Source organism: Microtus oregoni, unplaced genomic scaffold (assembly GCF_018167655.1).
Source record: "Microtus oregoni isolate MIOR12 unplaced genomic scaffold, Mior012 000026F_ref0000081, whole genome shotgun sequence".
Lineage (NCBI taxonomy): Eukaryota > Metazoa > Chordata > Mammalia > Rodentia > Cricetidae > Microtus > Microtus oregoni.
The window spans coordinates 19312270-19324849 of record NW_024543085.1 but is presented as its reverse complement, the minus strand read 5'-3'; the positions used below and the strand labels follow the sequence as shown (position 1 = coordinate 19324849).

Sequence of the window (12580 nt, the reverse complement as noted above, 5' to 3'; positions counted from 1 at the left end):
GCTTTGTTTTAATACTTCACCGAACAGTTTATATCTTAACTTCACTCTAGAATTAGATCTGGATTTAAATTGTCATGGTTAATTAATTTTAATAATATCCATGAAATTCTGTTTTCCAAAGCTATGGGTTGAATGTACTTTATTCTTATAATTTTACAGGATAGAATTTGTTACATACATAAAAGTTTTAAGGTATTTTAGGCATTGCTTAGAGCAGTATTGCAAAATGTCACCTGTTTGTTATGGGTCTTTAAATCCTACCATAGTGAAACAGCCATGGTGACAAGAGCTTCTTCTAGAAATATCCCTTAGGGGCTGTCATTGTCATTGGCTTCTCTTCTCAGTTGGTAGTGAGAATCTATATGGCCTTTGGCACTACAGCAGAACTAAACATTTTGTTCCGTTTCAATTCCAATATTAGATTAGAATCATTTCCACTCTCATTTCTGGTGAGTGGGTAAGCACCTACGTAGTATTAAAAAGCTGAAAGACAAGGGTTTGTGGATTGGGTGAAAATCTCCTTTAGCTTTTAATGTTCAATGCAGATGGCATTGGTGGGGTCTTTGCAAGTCTACACACTGTTTACTGCGCTTACCCCGAGGAGCTGTTTGGAAGTGAGGCAGCTATTGCTTCAACAAGAGAAAATCAACCATGGTGGATGAAAAGTTTCACACTGATATTTTTTGAGTTATGCAACTTATTTGAACTTTTAATTTATTTTGTTAATTGCCAGATTTGTGCATATATGCAACGTATTCTGATTAATCTACTCCAGATACCCTTATCCCTTTTCATCCTATCAGTCTCTACCCCTCACCGCCACTAATTCCTTCTAAGTTAGGACCTTTACAGTTTAAGCAGTACTGTCTGGCTGACTATTAGATCAGAACCACCCACTGGGGTCTGGTGCAGTCATCAGTGGGTTTACGACTGAAGGCAATGGCTCCCTCTTCCCCTGAGTCCATTAAGAAGAAATAGTTCTGCACTCAAGAGTAGACTCTTATGAGCCTTTCCTGCAACTATGCCTGACTATTGATGTGTCCATTCTTGTACAGAATCAGTCCGACGTCCACAGCTTCTGTGAGTTCATAATTTCAATCACATGCCTTTTCCAGGACATAGTATTTTGAAGTCCTTTCTTCTAGTCCTCCAGCTTTTACGTTCTTTCTGCATCTTCTTCTGGACTGGCATAAATGTCTTGTTTGAAGGAGGACACTTAGTTCAACACTGTGTAGTCAGGAGTCTCTGTATTTACTACTGTTCGCGACAAAGAGAGGCTTCTTTGATGAAGACTGAGGGTAGTCAATGTCTGTGAATATAAACAATACTTGGATCACAGTTTAACACTTGTCACCTTGCACTAGGACCTGTGATCTCCTTAGCCGTGTATTTTTGACCAGGTTTACAGTACCAGACACAGATTACCTACCACGTCATGGGTGTCCAATTCAATCATAGCTGTTGCTCACCAACACTAGTGCTATACTATTGCACGAGTGAGTGCATCGTGCCTGGCAAGTTGGTTTTGTAGATCATAGGAGTCACAACTGTGTAAGATCTTTGATGTCTTTTCTCTAGCAGTAGCCTGCATGGCATCTTCCAGAGTTGAAAGAGCTAGCCTTCGGGAGCCAGCTTCTAGCTCTGTTCCAGCCTGATTTCTCTGTACCATGAATTCAAGGTATGCCCCGCCTTTAACAATAAGGTCTTATCATCTAATTCTAGCAGGCAACCAAGAGGAATGGCAAGAACCTATATGGCTCTGTGAGCTTGTGGAGCATTGGTTCCCAACCTGTAGGGTGGTGATCCTTTTGGCAAACCTCTAGCTCCAAAAATACATGCATTGTAACTCACAAAAGTAGAAAAATTAGTTATAATGTAACAATAACAAAAATTGTGATTGAGGATGACCACAACATGAACTGTAGTATAGGGTGAACGCATTAGGAAGGCTGGGGGCTGCTGTGGAATTTCCCTGGCCGAAACCTTATATGCTAATTTTGGTTCTGCATGTAGAAGTTTCTTCATTCCTGCCTCAGCTTGTTACTTCATAAACTACGAAAAGTACCAGTTTTAAATGACTTGTTTTCTAAACCGGCATATAGAGGCCAAAAACGTTTGTTCAAGGTAAAAGTCCTTAGCTTTGACTTTCTAGCTAGCAAAGTAGAAACATATTGATACCTACATGAGAACACATATAGCAACATTTGTCACTGCCAATGTATGTTAATTCTATACGTTTAAAGTTATTTAAAGCCATTGAATAAAGGTAGTAAAAATGGAGGCAGAGATGGCAGGGTGTATAGAATCTTCTAGGAGAGATATTAAGTTTGGTCAAAAATTTTGTCAGCATCACGTCTCTATGACCTGTCACCATTGTTACTGTCATTTTGGTTCATTTTAATCTTTTTTAAAATTTAAGTTACATTTGGAAAATAGTTGCACTTGCATTATACAGCTGTGATTAGTCTTTACTCGTCCATCCTTTCTTCTCTTCATTCAGAGGTTGGCTAGATTGGTAAGACCTGTCAGCGTCTGCAAAGAGATAAACTCCTCTAAGATGTTAAGTTTTTTTTCTATTTATTCTTACTCACCTGTATGTGCTGCAGGGCTGTCTGGGTAAGAATGAGACCAGAAAATTGAGCTGGATTCTGTACTTTAGCATTAGTGTTCAACCTTCCTAATGTTGCAGCCTTTTAATACAGTTCCCCCATGCTGTGGTGCCATCCCCCATCCCTCCCACCTCCCACCCCGGCCAGAAAATTACTTTCATTGCTACTTTATAACTGTAACTTTGCTACTGTTAGGAATTGTAATATAAATATTTTGGAGCTAAAAGTTGCCAAAGGGGTCACGACCAACAGGTCGAGAAACACTGCTTTAAAAGATCAAAATAAGACAAAACCAATAAATGTCTCAGAAATTGTATGTCATTTATTTCTTTGCATGGTGATAAGAAACTGACAGGGATCAAATATCTCATTGCCTTTCATTCTCATTTGGTCACAGTCCTAATTTATGACTCTTTGTATATTTCAAACCATTTTGTCAGATTAGGAAATGTGACAGTTGTACAGCATTCTTATATATGTTTTGAGTTTTTAAAAAGAGTCAGTTGCAGAGATTTTTTGAAAAAATTTAATGGGTGCTACCTATTACCATTTTAAATGGCTCAGTGATTGAAATCGTCTTATAAGCATTCCCAAACTACCTATAGCCACATTGGAAACATCTAAGCCAATACATTTACAGTGTGCTCTGAGCTCTTCCCTAATTGGCTGCTTGGTCTTTTATGTCACAATCACCTCATGCAACAACAGCAAGCAGTTTCCAAAGTTACAGTAGTGAGGCAGGGATTTCTTTCCTATCTAAAGGTTTTCTCTCCAATCAAACATCTGAAACTGAAGACATCTTTGGGAATCTCTTGTTGAACCATGTTGGGAGCCAGCAGATCGTGTTTTCACCCAGAAGCTACTTTTTCCTTCCTCCTTTGGAATTGACTGTCAGCAGATGTGGAAGCCACACCCTCTGTTTGGGTGGGCTCTTAAAGTCCTTCGCGAAAGGCAGAGATGACTCTCCTTTACACTGGCATTTGGCCAAACAGCGCTGCATCCTTCTGGCTTCTGAAATTCGGTTTCATTTGGCTCCTTGGTCAGAACTGTTGCGCAGCAAGTGCAGTTTGGACAGCTTACATGAACATCTCATTTCATGTGGGGAACCGTATGCTGTCAGAGCTGGGGGAAACTGGGGTCTTCGGGAGAAGTTCCAGCCTGAAGAGAGTAGCAGGAGTGGTTGTCCCGCCACAGGGGAAAACTCAAAACGCTTGTGATCCCAACACCAATTTCAACCGGCCACGGAACAATGAGCAGTGGATCGCGCTCATTGAACGAGGAGGCTGCACTTTCACGCAGAAAATTAAGGTGGCATCTGAGAACGGAGCCAGAGGAGTGATCATCTATAACTTCCCAGGTACTGGCAACCAGGTTTTCCCTATGTCTCACCAGGCGTTTGATGACACCGTTGTAGTTATGATTGGTAACCTGAAAGGCATGGAAATTTTGAATTTGCTCCGGAAGGGAGTTCACATTACAGTCATGGTTGAGGTGGGGAGGAAACATATCATCTGGCTCAACCACTATTTTGTCTCTTTTATGATCGTCACAACGGTTACTTTGGCATATTTCACCTTTTATCATATTCGGAGACTTTGGGTTGCAAGGATTGAGGACAGGAGATGGAAGCGGTTAACAAGAGAACTCAAGAAAGCTTTCGGCCAGTTACAAATTCGAGTGTTAAAAGAGGGCGATGAGGAAGTCCATCCTCATGCGGACAGCTGCGTCATCTGCTTTGAGCCCTATAAACCTAATGATACAGTTCGTGTTCTCACTTGTAACCATTTTTTCCACAAGAACTGCATCGACCCCTGGATTCTAGCCCATGGCACATGCCCCATGTGCAAATGTGATATTCTGAAAGCTCTGGGGATTCAAATGGACATTGAGGATGGAACAGATTCTCTGCAAGTTCTGATGGCAAATGAACTGCCTGGAACCTTTTTACCTGTGGAAGAAGAGACAAATAATGAACTTCCGCCTGCAAGAACTTCAGGAAAAGTGACCCACGTACAGGAGCATCCTACTTCTCCAAACACTGGCAGCCAGCCTCCTGCAGCAGAGGAAACTGGTCATCCTTCACTTGGACAGCTTGACCTTTGAGCAAGTGGATTAAACCTGTTTGTCAAATCAGGTCCTCACACCGACAAGCAGTTTGTCTGAAGTGCTTTTTTGTGTGCGTGTGTGTCATTTGCTGTCTGCTCATTTCCCAAATTCACTGTCAAGCTTCAAATACAGGGGAAAGAAAACCTGACAGGATTTTATGGCTTTTTACCTCTGCCAATTTTAACTTTTTGTGAATGTGTTATTCTTCTGAGTGTGCCTGTGTTTATTTCTAATTAGCCTGTGTTAAAACCAGGGTCAAACTTCCCCCCCTAAATTATATTTATGTGTTTATACATGGCTTTATTTTGGTAAGAAAATTGTTAAATATAGTTTTGCATTTTTCTTATAAGAAATCATCGGTTAACTTTCGTCTTAAAATTATACTATACTATAGTAATTTGAAATCATTATGTTGCAGTGTTTTTTCATTCTTTGAAATGAAAGTTTATGATATAGAATTTTTTATTTATCCTTGATCAAGAGTTCTCTTCTATCAGTAAGTTTTATATAGCAGGTGTCTGCATAACAACTTTAGAAATAAAGTAGTAAAACTCTATGAAAAGTAAATATTCCAGTGCCCAATATTACTTATAGGCATTATATGATCACAATTTGTTGAATAAAGTTATATAATTTCTGTGTTCTTTTGTCCTGTCACATTTAATTTCCAGGAGATTCAATCCAACCCCAATTAGATTTTTTTTTTCATTTTTGTCCTTAAGGAAAATGTTTACACTATGCCAGCTTATTTTGGAGAAAGTAGCACCATGTGGGGTGACCGTTCTGACATAGCGGGTTCCCGTTAGTTGTGCTCACTGGATGTAGTCTTGCACAGTGTATGACACTCAAGGGTTTTTTGATAAGTGAGTTTAGGGATAATAAAGTATAGATATTTTTCATAATATATTACATTTTAATCTGATAAACTAAGCTATTTATTCCCATTGTAAGAAATAATGGAAAACTGATTCTGAAATTTTACTTCCAAAATCACATTGACAAAAATAGCAAATTTTGATTTTAGTGTTGAATTCAATATAATTCATATTGACTCTCATAGTAGTTTACCATAATTTCAATGAGCCTTTGAACTGTCTGCGGCCAGTACTGGAGTTTGAATTATTGGGCAGTGCTAGAGCGTACTGGTGAGTGTGAATTTCGTGAATTGTTCCTGCAGAAGGGCAGTGCTCAGCTGCAGACACAACCCAGTGGAAATTTTTAAGGGAGGAAGGGCATTCCTGCCGGGGCAAGAGAGCCAAGATACAGCAGAGCTTGGACAGATGCCAGGAGGCCACAGCTTCCTGTTCCATACAGGCCTTTGTGTTCCTGACCCTGGGAAAGTTTGACAACTGATCACACACAATACCAGGTTTACTGGCAGATTTAGCAAGAACTGAATTTTCAGTGTCTCCAGGTTTTTCTTAGGACAGTAAAGTTGTTCCTTGGAGTACCTGTTGTCATATGAGAGAGAAGGACCCAGAGAACTCTACAGGAACTCTTCTTGGGTCACTGAATGCGGAATAGATGAGCCGCCATCCTTAGACTATATGTTGGCCAATGGGAGCTGGGGCTGATGGTTTGGCTCCAGTGGTTTTCAGCAAAGCTGTGGAAATGTTAGGTTGGTACATTGCAAAATATTTGTACAAGGCCTTGAAGACCTTGGGTTCCATTTCCATCACCACAAACACTACCATAACAAAGCAAAGAAAATACCTGAAATGTGTATGTCTCTTACTGTGGCATTTTCTCCACCCAAAGTTCTAGATCATTATAGCGCCTCAGAAATTTACTTGAGGTTCTTAATAGGCATAGCTCATGAGGGTTTTTCTTATCCTTTCTGCTCAAAATGCCACCGTGTTCTCCTTTTCCTCCTCTGCATCCTCTTGGCTTCAGTTTTTCTCTTTTTACCTCCCCCCCTCCTTTGTCCATCACCGCCAAGCTTAGACTTAACTCCCAGGTTTAAGGAATTACCATTTGTTCACTTATGTATGTAACAGGTATCTTTTGTTAGGATGCACAGTGAACATTTAACATAGGAGATAGGAAAGGAGGGTCGGGTCTGTGAACTTGGGAACTGGAGGCGCTGAGTGCCTCTATGTCTCTGACAATGCAGCCAAGTGCTCTGCAGAACCACTCTCTAAGTCAAAACAAAACAGCAGCTTCAGCCCTGCCCTTCTAGTGAGTAGCTATAAATAAATCAATAAAGCACTTTTATTCCAGGTTTATTTTATTTATTTGTGGGTTAAGTAACCTGGACCTAGAATTATGACCATGCTATTAGATATTTATATGATATTAAGTATTTGTTGTAGTGTGTGTATCTGAACTATAGGCGATGGCATTTTGTATTGGATCCAGTAATGCTAATATATTTTGCTGGATGATATGGAACTGGAAGGTATAGTATTTTGGCACAATGCCAATATAATGAGTTTCCTTTTGATATTCTTCTCTTTTTTTATAGGTTTTAGTGTTCTTCGGTGGTCAGTGTGTGGTTTCCTGCCCCCATACCCCACAATGAGTAGGGTGTTGATTTTTTTTTTTTAATGAAAATAAAATCTCTTTTCTCGTCATTAGTGGGGCAAGTTTTCCCTGTGATCGCATGACTGAATAGCACACATTAAACATAAGCTGCAATGGTAACATCTTTGTGTCTTGCTGTAGAATGGTTGTAATGATCCTAGAAAGAAATGTTGGTCAATAACTTTGAAGTACTGTGAGCATTTCTTAAGGTCTAGTGAGCCAGGGACCCACCTGGCCTGATGAGCACACTGTGTACTTACAGTGGTCTCTTTCCAGACATCTGGATATTGAAACAACAGACAGGAACCAAGAAGAGGACTATCAATGTCTTGGGGAACTCTGAGTGGCAAAGGGGACATCGTCCCATGTTGTGTCCGAGTTACAATCATTATAACAGAGATTTCAGTCTTCTAATTCATTGCTCACCAATAAGCGCCACCTGAAGTTTTAAGAGTGCTTTGGTTTCTTTTGTAATTACTGTGATTTTCAGTGTTTAACAGGTTTTAACTGTTTAGAAATTATTGCATGTGCTATCATAGGAATATCTTAAAACATACCTGGCTTTCAGCAAAAGATGGGTTTATTTGGGGGTGGGTGGGTGTTATATAGAGAGAAGGAGACGAACTTCTAACTCAGAATTGTTGAAACTGTTGTTCCAATATGTCATCACAGACATCTCGTTTACACAGTTCTAACCAACTGGTTACACCTCTCTCCCCAGGTCGCTGTATGCCCGATCAGCTTAGGTGTGTCATGTCGATCACTGATCTAATAACTTACCTGCTTTTTTTTAAATTTCATCTCTATTTCAGCAATTATCTGCTCGGTGTGAGGTGGGGGGAGGGGTGATTGGGTATAGGTGGCTACAAATATGTGTACCTGCATGGAGAAGCCAGAGGTTAATGTTAGGTGCCTTCTCCATCACTTTCCCCTTACTTTGTGAGACAAGGTCTCTCACTGAACCTAGAGGTCATTGATTTGGCTTGAATGGCCATCCATCAAGCCCCAAAGATTCTGCTGTCTCTGCCTCCCCAGCTGGAAATAGAAGGGTAGACTATGGTTCAGGTGTTTTTTTTTTTTTTCCCCAGGTGCTAGGGTCGAATGTAGGTCCTCATGTCTGGCTCATCTCACCAGCTCCCCATTAACATTGTTTTCACCACATATCGAGTTCTGTTGTCTTTGAAAGCTTGCCAAGTTAGAGCACCGGTCACAGAATTTCCGCTTGAAATCTGGTTGGCCCCATCCCCACCTTTCCATCAGCCTTGCTTCTGACTCTCATTGTAACGAAGGTCTCCCTCAGCCGCCAGCACTTCCCTCCCCTCCAGTTCTTTTCCCGCATGATACAGACTCAAATTTCAAGTTGTTTTACCATCCAGGTACCATATCTTGCTTCCCCTTAACCGTTTTCTTAGTATCATTTACTCTTAATCAAAGTACCTGCTTTTAATACCTCTGTTCCACGGAAGGTGCTCATTATTTGGATTGTAGTGGACCTTCATTATCTACTTTTCACAAGATCTTTGCTCCTATTAAAAATTTATAACCATTGAATCCCCCTCTCCATTTTCTGCAGGGCAGTATTTCTAAGCCTAGGCTGCATATCCGAATAGCCTGGTGAAGAATTAAAAGGCTCAATGCGCCTACTCACATCTCTAGACTTAGACGCAGCTCCAATCTCTACAAAGTTGATCAGGGCAATTCAGCTGTACTCTAGATTGGGAACTAGGCATAGGGCTATGACAAAGAGCTTCAGCTATTTAATTTCCTTCGAGATTACTTGATTTCAATTTATGAAATATATTTATGTAGAAATCAAAGTATCAATTTTGAAAGACTTAAGTTTCACTGAAAAGAGTTAAAATAGGCTTCTGGAAATTAGAGATCGGTTTCACCTGGAGAAACGAAAAATACCTTCTGAAAATATTTGAAGTAGAAATACCTCTGGATTTAGAAAAGCTGTTCTCAGCACCAGCAAGATGGTTCAGTGGGTAAAGGCTCATACCATCAAGTTTGACGATCTGAGTTTGTTCCCTGGAACCCCAGTAAAAGGAGAGAACCTATTCCACAAAGGTACCCTATAGCTTACACATTCTCTCTCTATCTCTCTCTCTCTCTCTCTCTCCTCTGTCTATCTCTCTCTCTGTGTCTCTTTTTCTCTCTCCCTCCCTCCCTCTCCTGTCATACATACATACACACACTGTGGTGGTTTCTACACATACACACACACTGTAGTGGTTTGTGGACCATACATGCTGTGGTGGTTTGTGCGCGCACACACACACACACACACACACACACACACACTGAAAATGTGATAACATTGTTCTACTGGAGGCAGCAGTGGGAACAAATGTTTCATAAAGAAGTTCAAATGGCCAATATAGTTTTGCTTGAGGACTTGATAAGACAGGACATTCAAAATGCTGTTGGTTTTTAGCATAAGCATTGGTATTCAAGTATGTGCCAATTCAATAATAGGCAAATGGGTGAGTTATCTTCAAGATACCATGTTCTTATTTACTGGTACAAATTTTTCCATATTCCTTTGTTATGACCAGGGCAACACTGATTTGAAAGCTTTCTGTCATTTTCATTTTTTATGTATCACCAATGTAGCAATACACCAATCAAATAGAAGAGGTGGAGATAGGTCAGGAGTAGTTTGAGGAATGGTGAAGAGTCAGGGATAATGTCCCTCTTCTGGTGTGTGCCTCTAGGTTATAACAGTAACATTCAACAAAATGGAAACTAACAGATGGCATAATGTGTGGTTAAAAAAATATGTATTGAAACTCAGAGAATGCCAAATTGAGAAACAATAGAACTTCTAAGTGATAATAAAGACCTGGAAATGTAGTTCTAGCCCAATTAAATTCATTTAAATTAAAATTAAACAGCCAAAGAATGATACATGGTAAGTAGTAAGTTGTAACTAACTCACAAATTTTCGCTCAAATTCTACTTATATTGTGATGATTTTCCTGTTTTATATTATTTTGGCTGCCTTTCTACATAGTATTCCTGTTTTTTATGGTCCATGACTTCCAATGCTTCAAACCTAGATGACACTGGCAAGTAATCTAGGAATGGTAGAAGAATAACTATAGCTACAGTGTTGCAGAGTACAGTTAATTCAATTGTGCATTTCTTAGGTAGGAACTCATGCAGTCATCACAGAAACTGCAAGATTGGCATCAACACTAAGTACCCTATTCTTTTTTTCTTTAATTTACATCTTTTTAGGGATTGAACCTAGACCTTGATGCACATTAGGCAGGTGTTCTATCCATGTAACCTTGGAAGGTCTTGAAGTTGATCCACCCTGAGCAGCTGCACTGCAGTCCTGTGTGACAGTCTGCTAGTGTTTCTGCTCTCATGGTCAGGATGTCAAGAGCACTCAAATGATGCTGCCAGTTTCATGTTAACTCTATATTTGTATTTAGAATAATTCCATAGCTGATTGTTTTAACCTGTACACGACAATCAGCTAGATACTTCAGCGTTTAAGCGAAGGAGAAACTCTTAGCATGAGTGCAGTTTTAAAAACTGAAAGGGTAGAACCATGTAAGAGAAATCCCAGCTAAAGACATTGGTGGTGCTGTGCTGATTGAGGAGCGGGCAGCTTTTCTGTGCAGAGCACTTATTTACTCAGAGGCTGCCTTTCTCAAAGAAGTTCAAAAGACTAGCAATTTTCATAATTCCCTTGCTGTTTGATATTGGCTGTTTTAAGTTCAGTCGTAAAACCCAGATCTTCTTTTCTAAAAGAATATGTGACATCTCTATAAAGTCACCTGAATTTATTTTCTGTCCCCAGTGAATACCTCAGAACCATGGTGAGTCCCACTGTGGCAACAGCAATCAGCATCACCTGCATCCCCCCCCCCCTCCATCTTAGGTTTCACTTAGGTATATGCGGTCAGAAATCTTACAGGATCCATTGGCTGTTTTCAGGGAGACCTCCACTGGCTCTGCTGCACATTCGAGAATCTCATTTAATCAGAGGATCTGTTCCTTTTAGCTAGAATTCATCATACACTTGTAATCAGAACTAATATTAAGTGAAAGCAATTATGAATATTACAGCAGTTGCTATCAGTTCTGAGATAACTTTAAGCACATTTCAAGTGTGCGATTGGTCTGATTTATGCATATAAATGCTTCTTCTAGCTCACATTGCTGCTTCTTTATTCACCACCACTATCACGTCTGCTGAGGTGCCAGAAATTAAACTTCAGGTCCTCTATAAGAACACCCAGTGCTCTTAATTGCTGAGCCATCTCTTCAGCCCCATTTTCTTAATTTTTTATTGGTATAGGACCTACCTAGCCCAGTGTGGGTGACACCACAGACTGATGGTCCTGCATTGTTTAAGAATGCTAGTGGCAGAGTCCATACCCATAGCATTCTGAATACACATGATCTCATCTGATCTTGGTAGCTGAGCAGGTTTGGTCTGCTTAGCCCTTGAATGGGAGGGACAAAGCTGGCTGAGCCTGAGCCATGGGAACAAGCCAATCAACAGTATTGATCCATGATTCATATTGTCTGTTCCTCCTTGAGTCCCTGCCATAACTTTCTTCAATGATGGGTTGTGACCTAGAAATCTAAGCCAAATAAACCCATTCCTCCCTAAATTGCTTTCAGTCATGGTGTTTACCACAGCAACAGAAAGCAGACTAGAACAGACCTGAAAGAAATGATCCCATTCACACAAAATCAGCTATGTGCTGTGAAGAGTCAGAAGGACGAGGAGATGTTCTTGTCCCCTCAGAAACACCTGAGGTCTGTTTAGCCTGGAAACCAGAGGAGTGTGTTAATTGCCATTAAACACTTGTAGCATGGCCTTGGGACAAGTGTACCATTTCTTTGTTACTCTGGAGGTTAGAACTAGTTGGGAAATATCGGCTAAGGGGAGAATGATGCCACCTGGAAACAGAGGTTTGAGAAGTTAGTCCTGACCAATGGTTATTCACCACGCACAGTCTGACTTTCTCTAAGGAGCCTGATAAATGTTTGACTATTATCTCCATGGTGGTGGTGGTTTTGGTGATTGGGTGGCAGGGTGTTGGTGGAGTGGGGCGGTTGGGGGTGGTGTGATGTATGTGGGTATGGGGTGGGGTAGTGGTGGGGGAGGGTGGTTGTGTGGTGATGGTGGTGGAGGTGTTGGGGGGCATGGAGAAGGAATTCAAATTTTTTTTTCAATTTTTTTTTATTGAGAAAAGGAGAAAAAAAACAAGTTTCCACCTCCTCCCAGCCTCCCATTTCCCTCCCCCTCCTCCCACCTTTCTCCCCCTCCTCCCACCCTTCTCCCCTTCCCCCCACTCCTCCCCCCCTCCCTTTCC

The 12580-nt window shown here is 40.7% G+C and overlaps 2 protein-coding genes across 14 annotated transcripts in view; both read left to right on the top strand.

Annotated features, from left to right (window-relative positions):
- Nucleotides 1-12580, top strand: part of Cadps2 (calcium dependent secretion activator 2) — a 521450-nt gene that overhangs the window by 176474 nt on the left and 332396 nt on the right. The gene's annotated exons all lie outside the window — the stretch shown is intronic.
- Nucleotides 3567-4937, top strand: Rnf133 (ring finger protein 133). The gene has a single exon (XM_041675427.1). The coding sequence runs from the start codon at nt 3567-3569 to the stop codon at nt 4710-4712; it is 1146 nt and encodes a 381-aa protein (XP_041531361.1). The 3' UTR covers nt 4713-4937.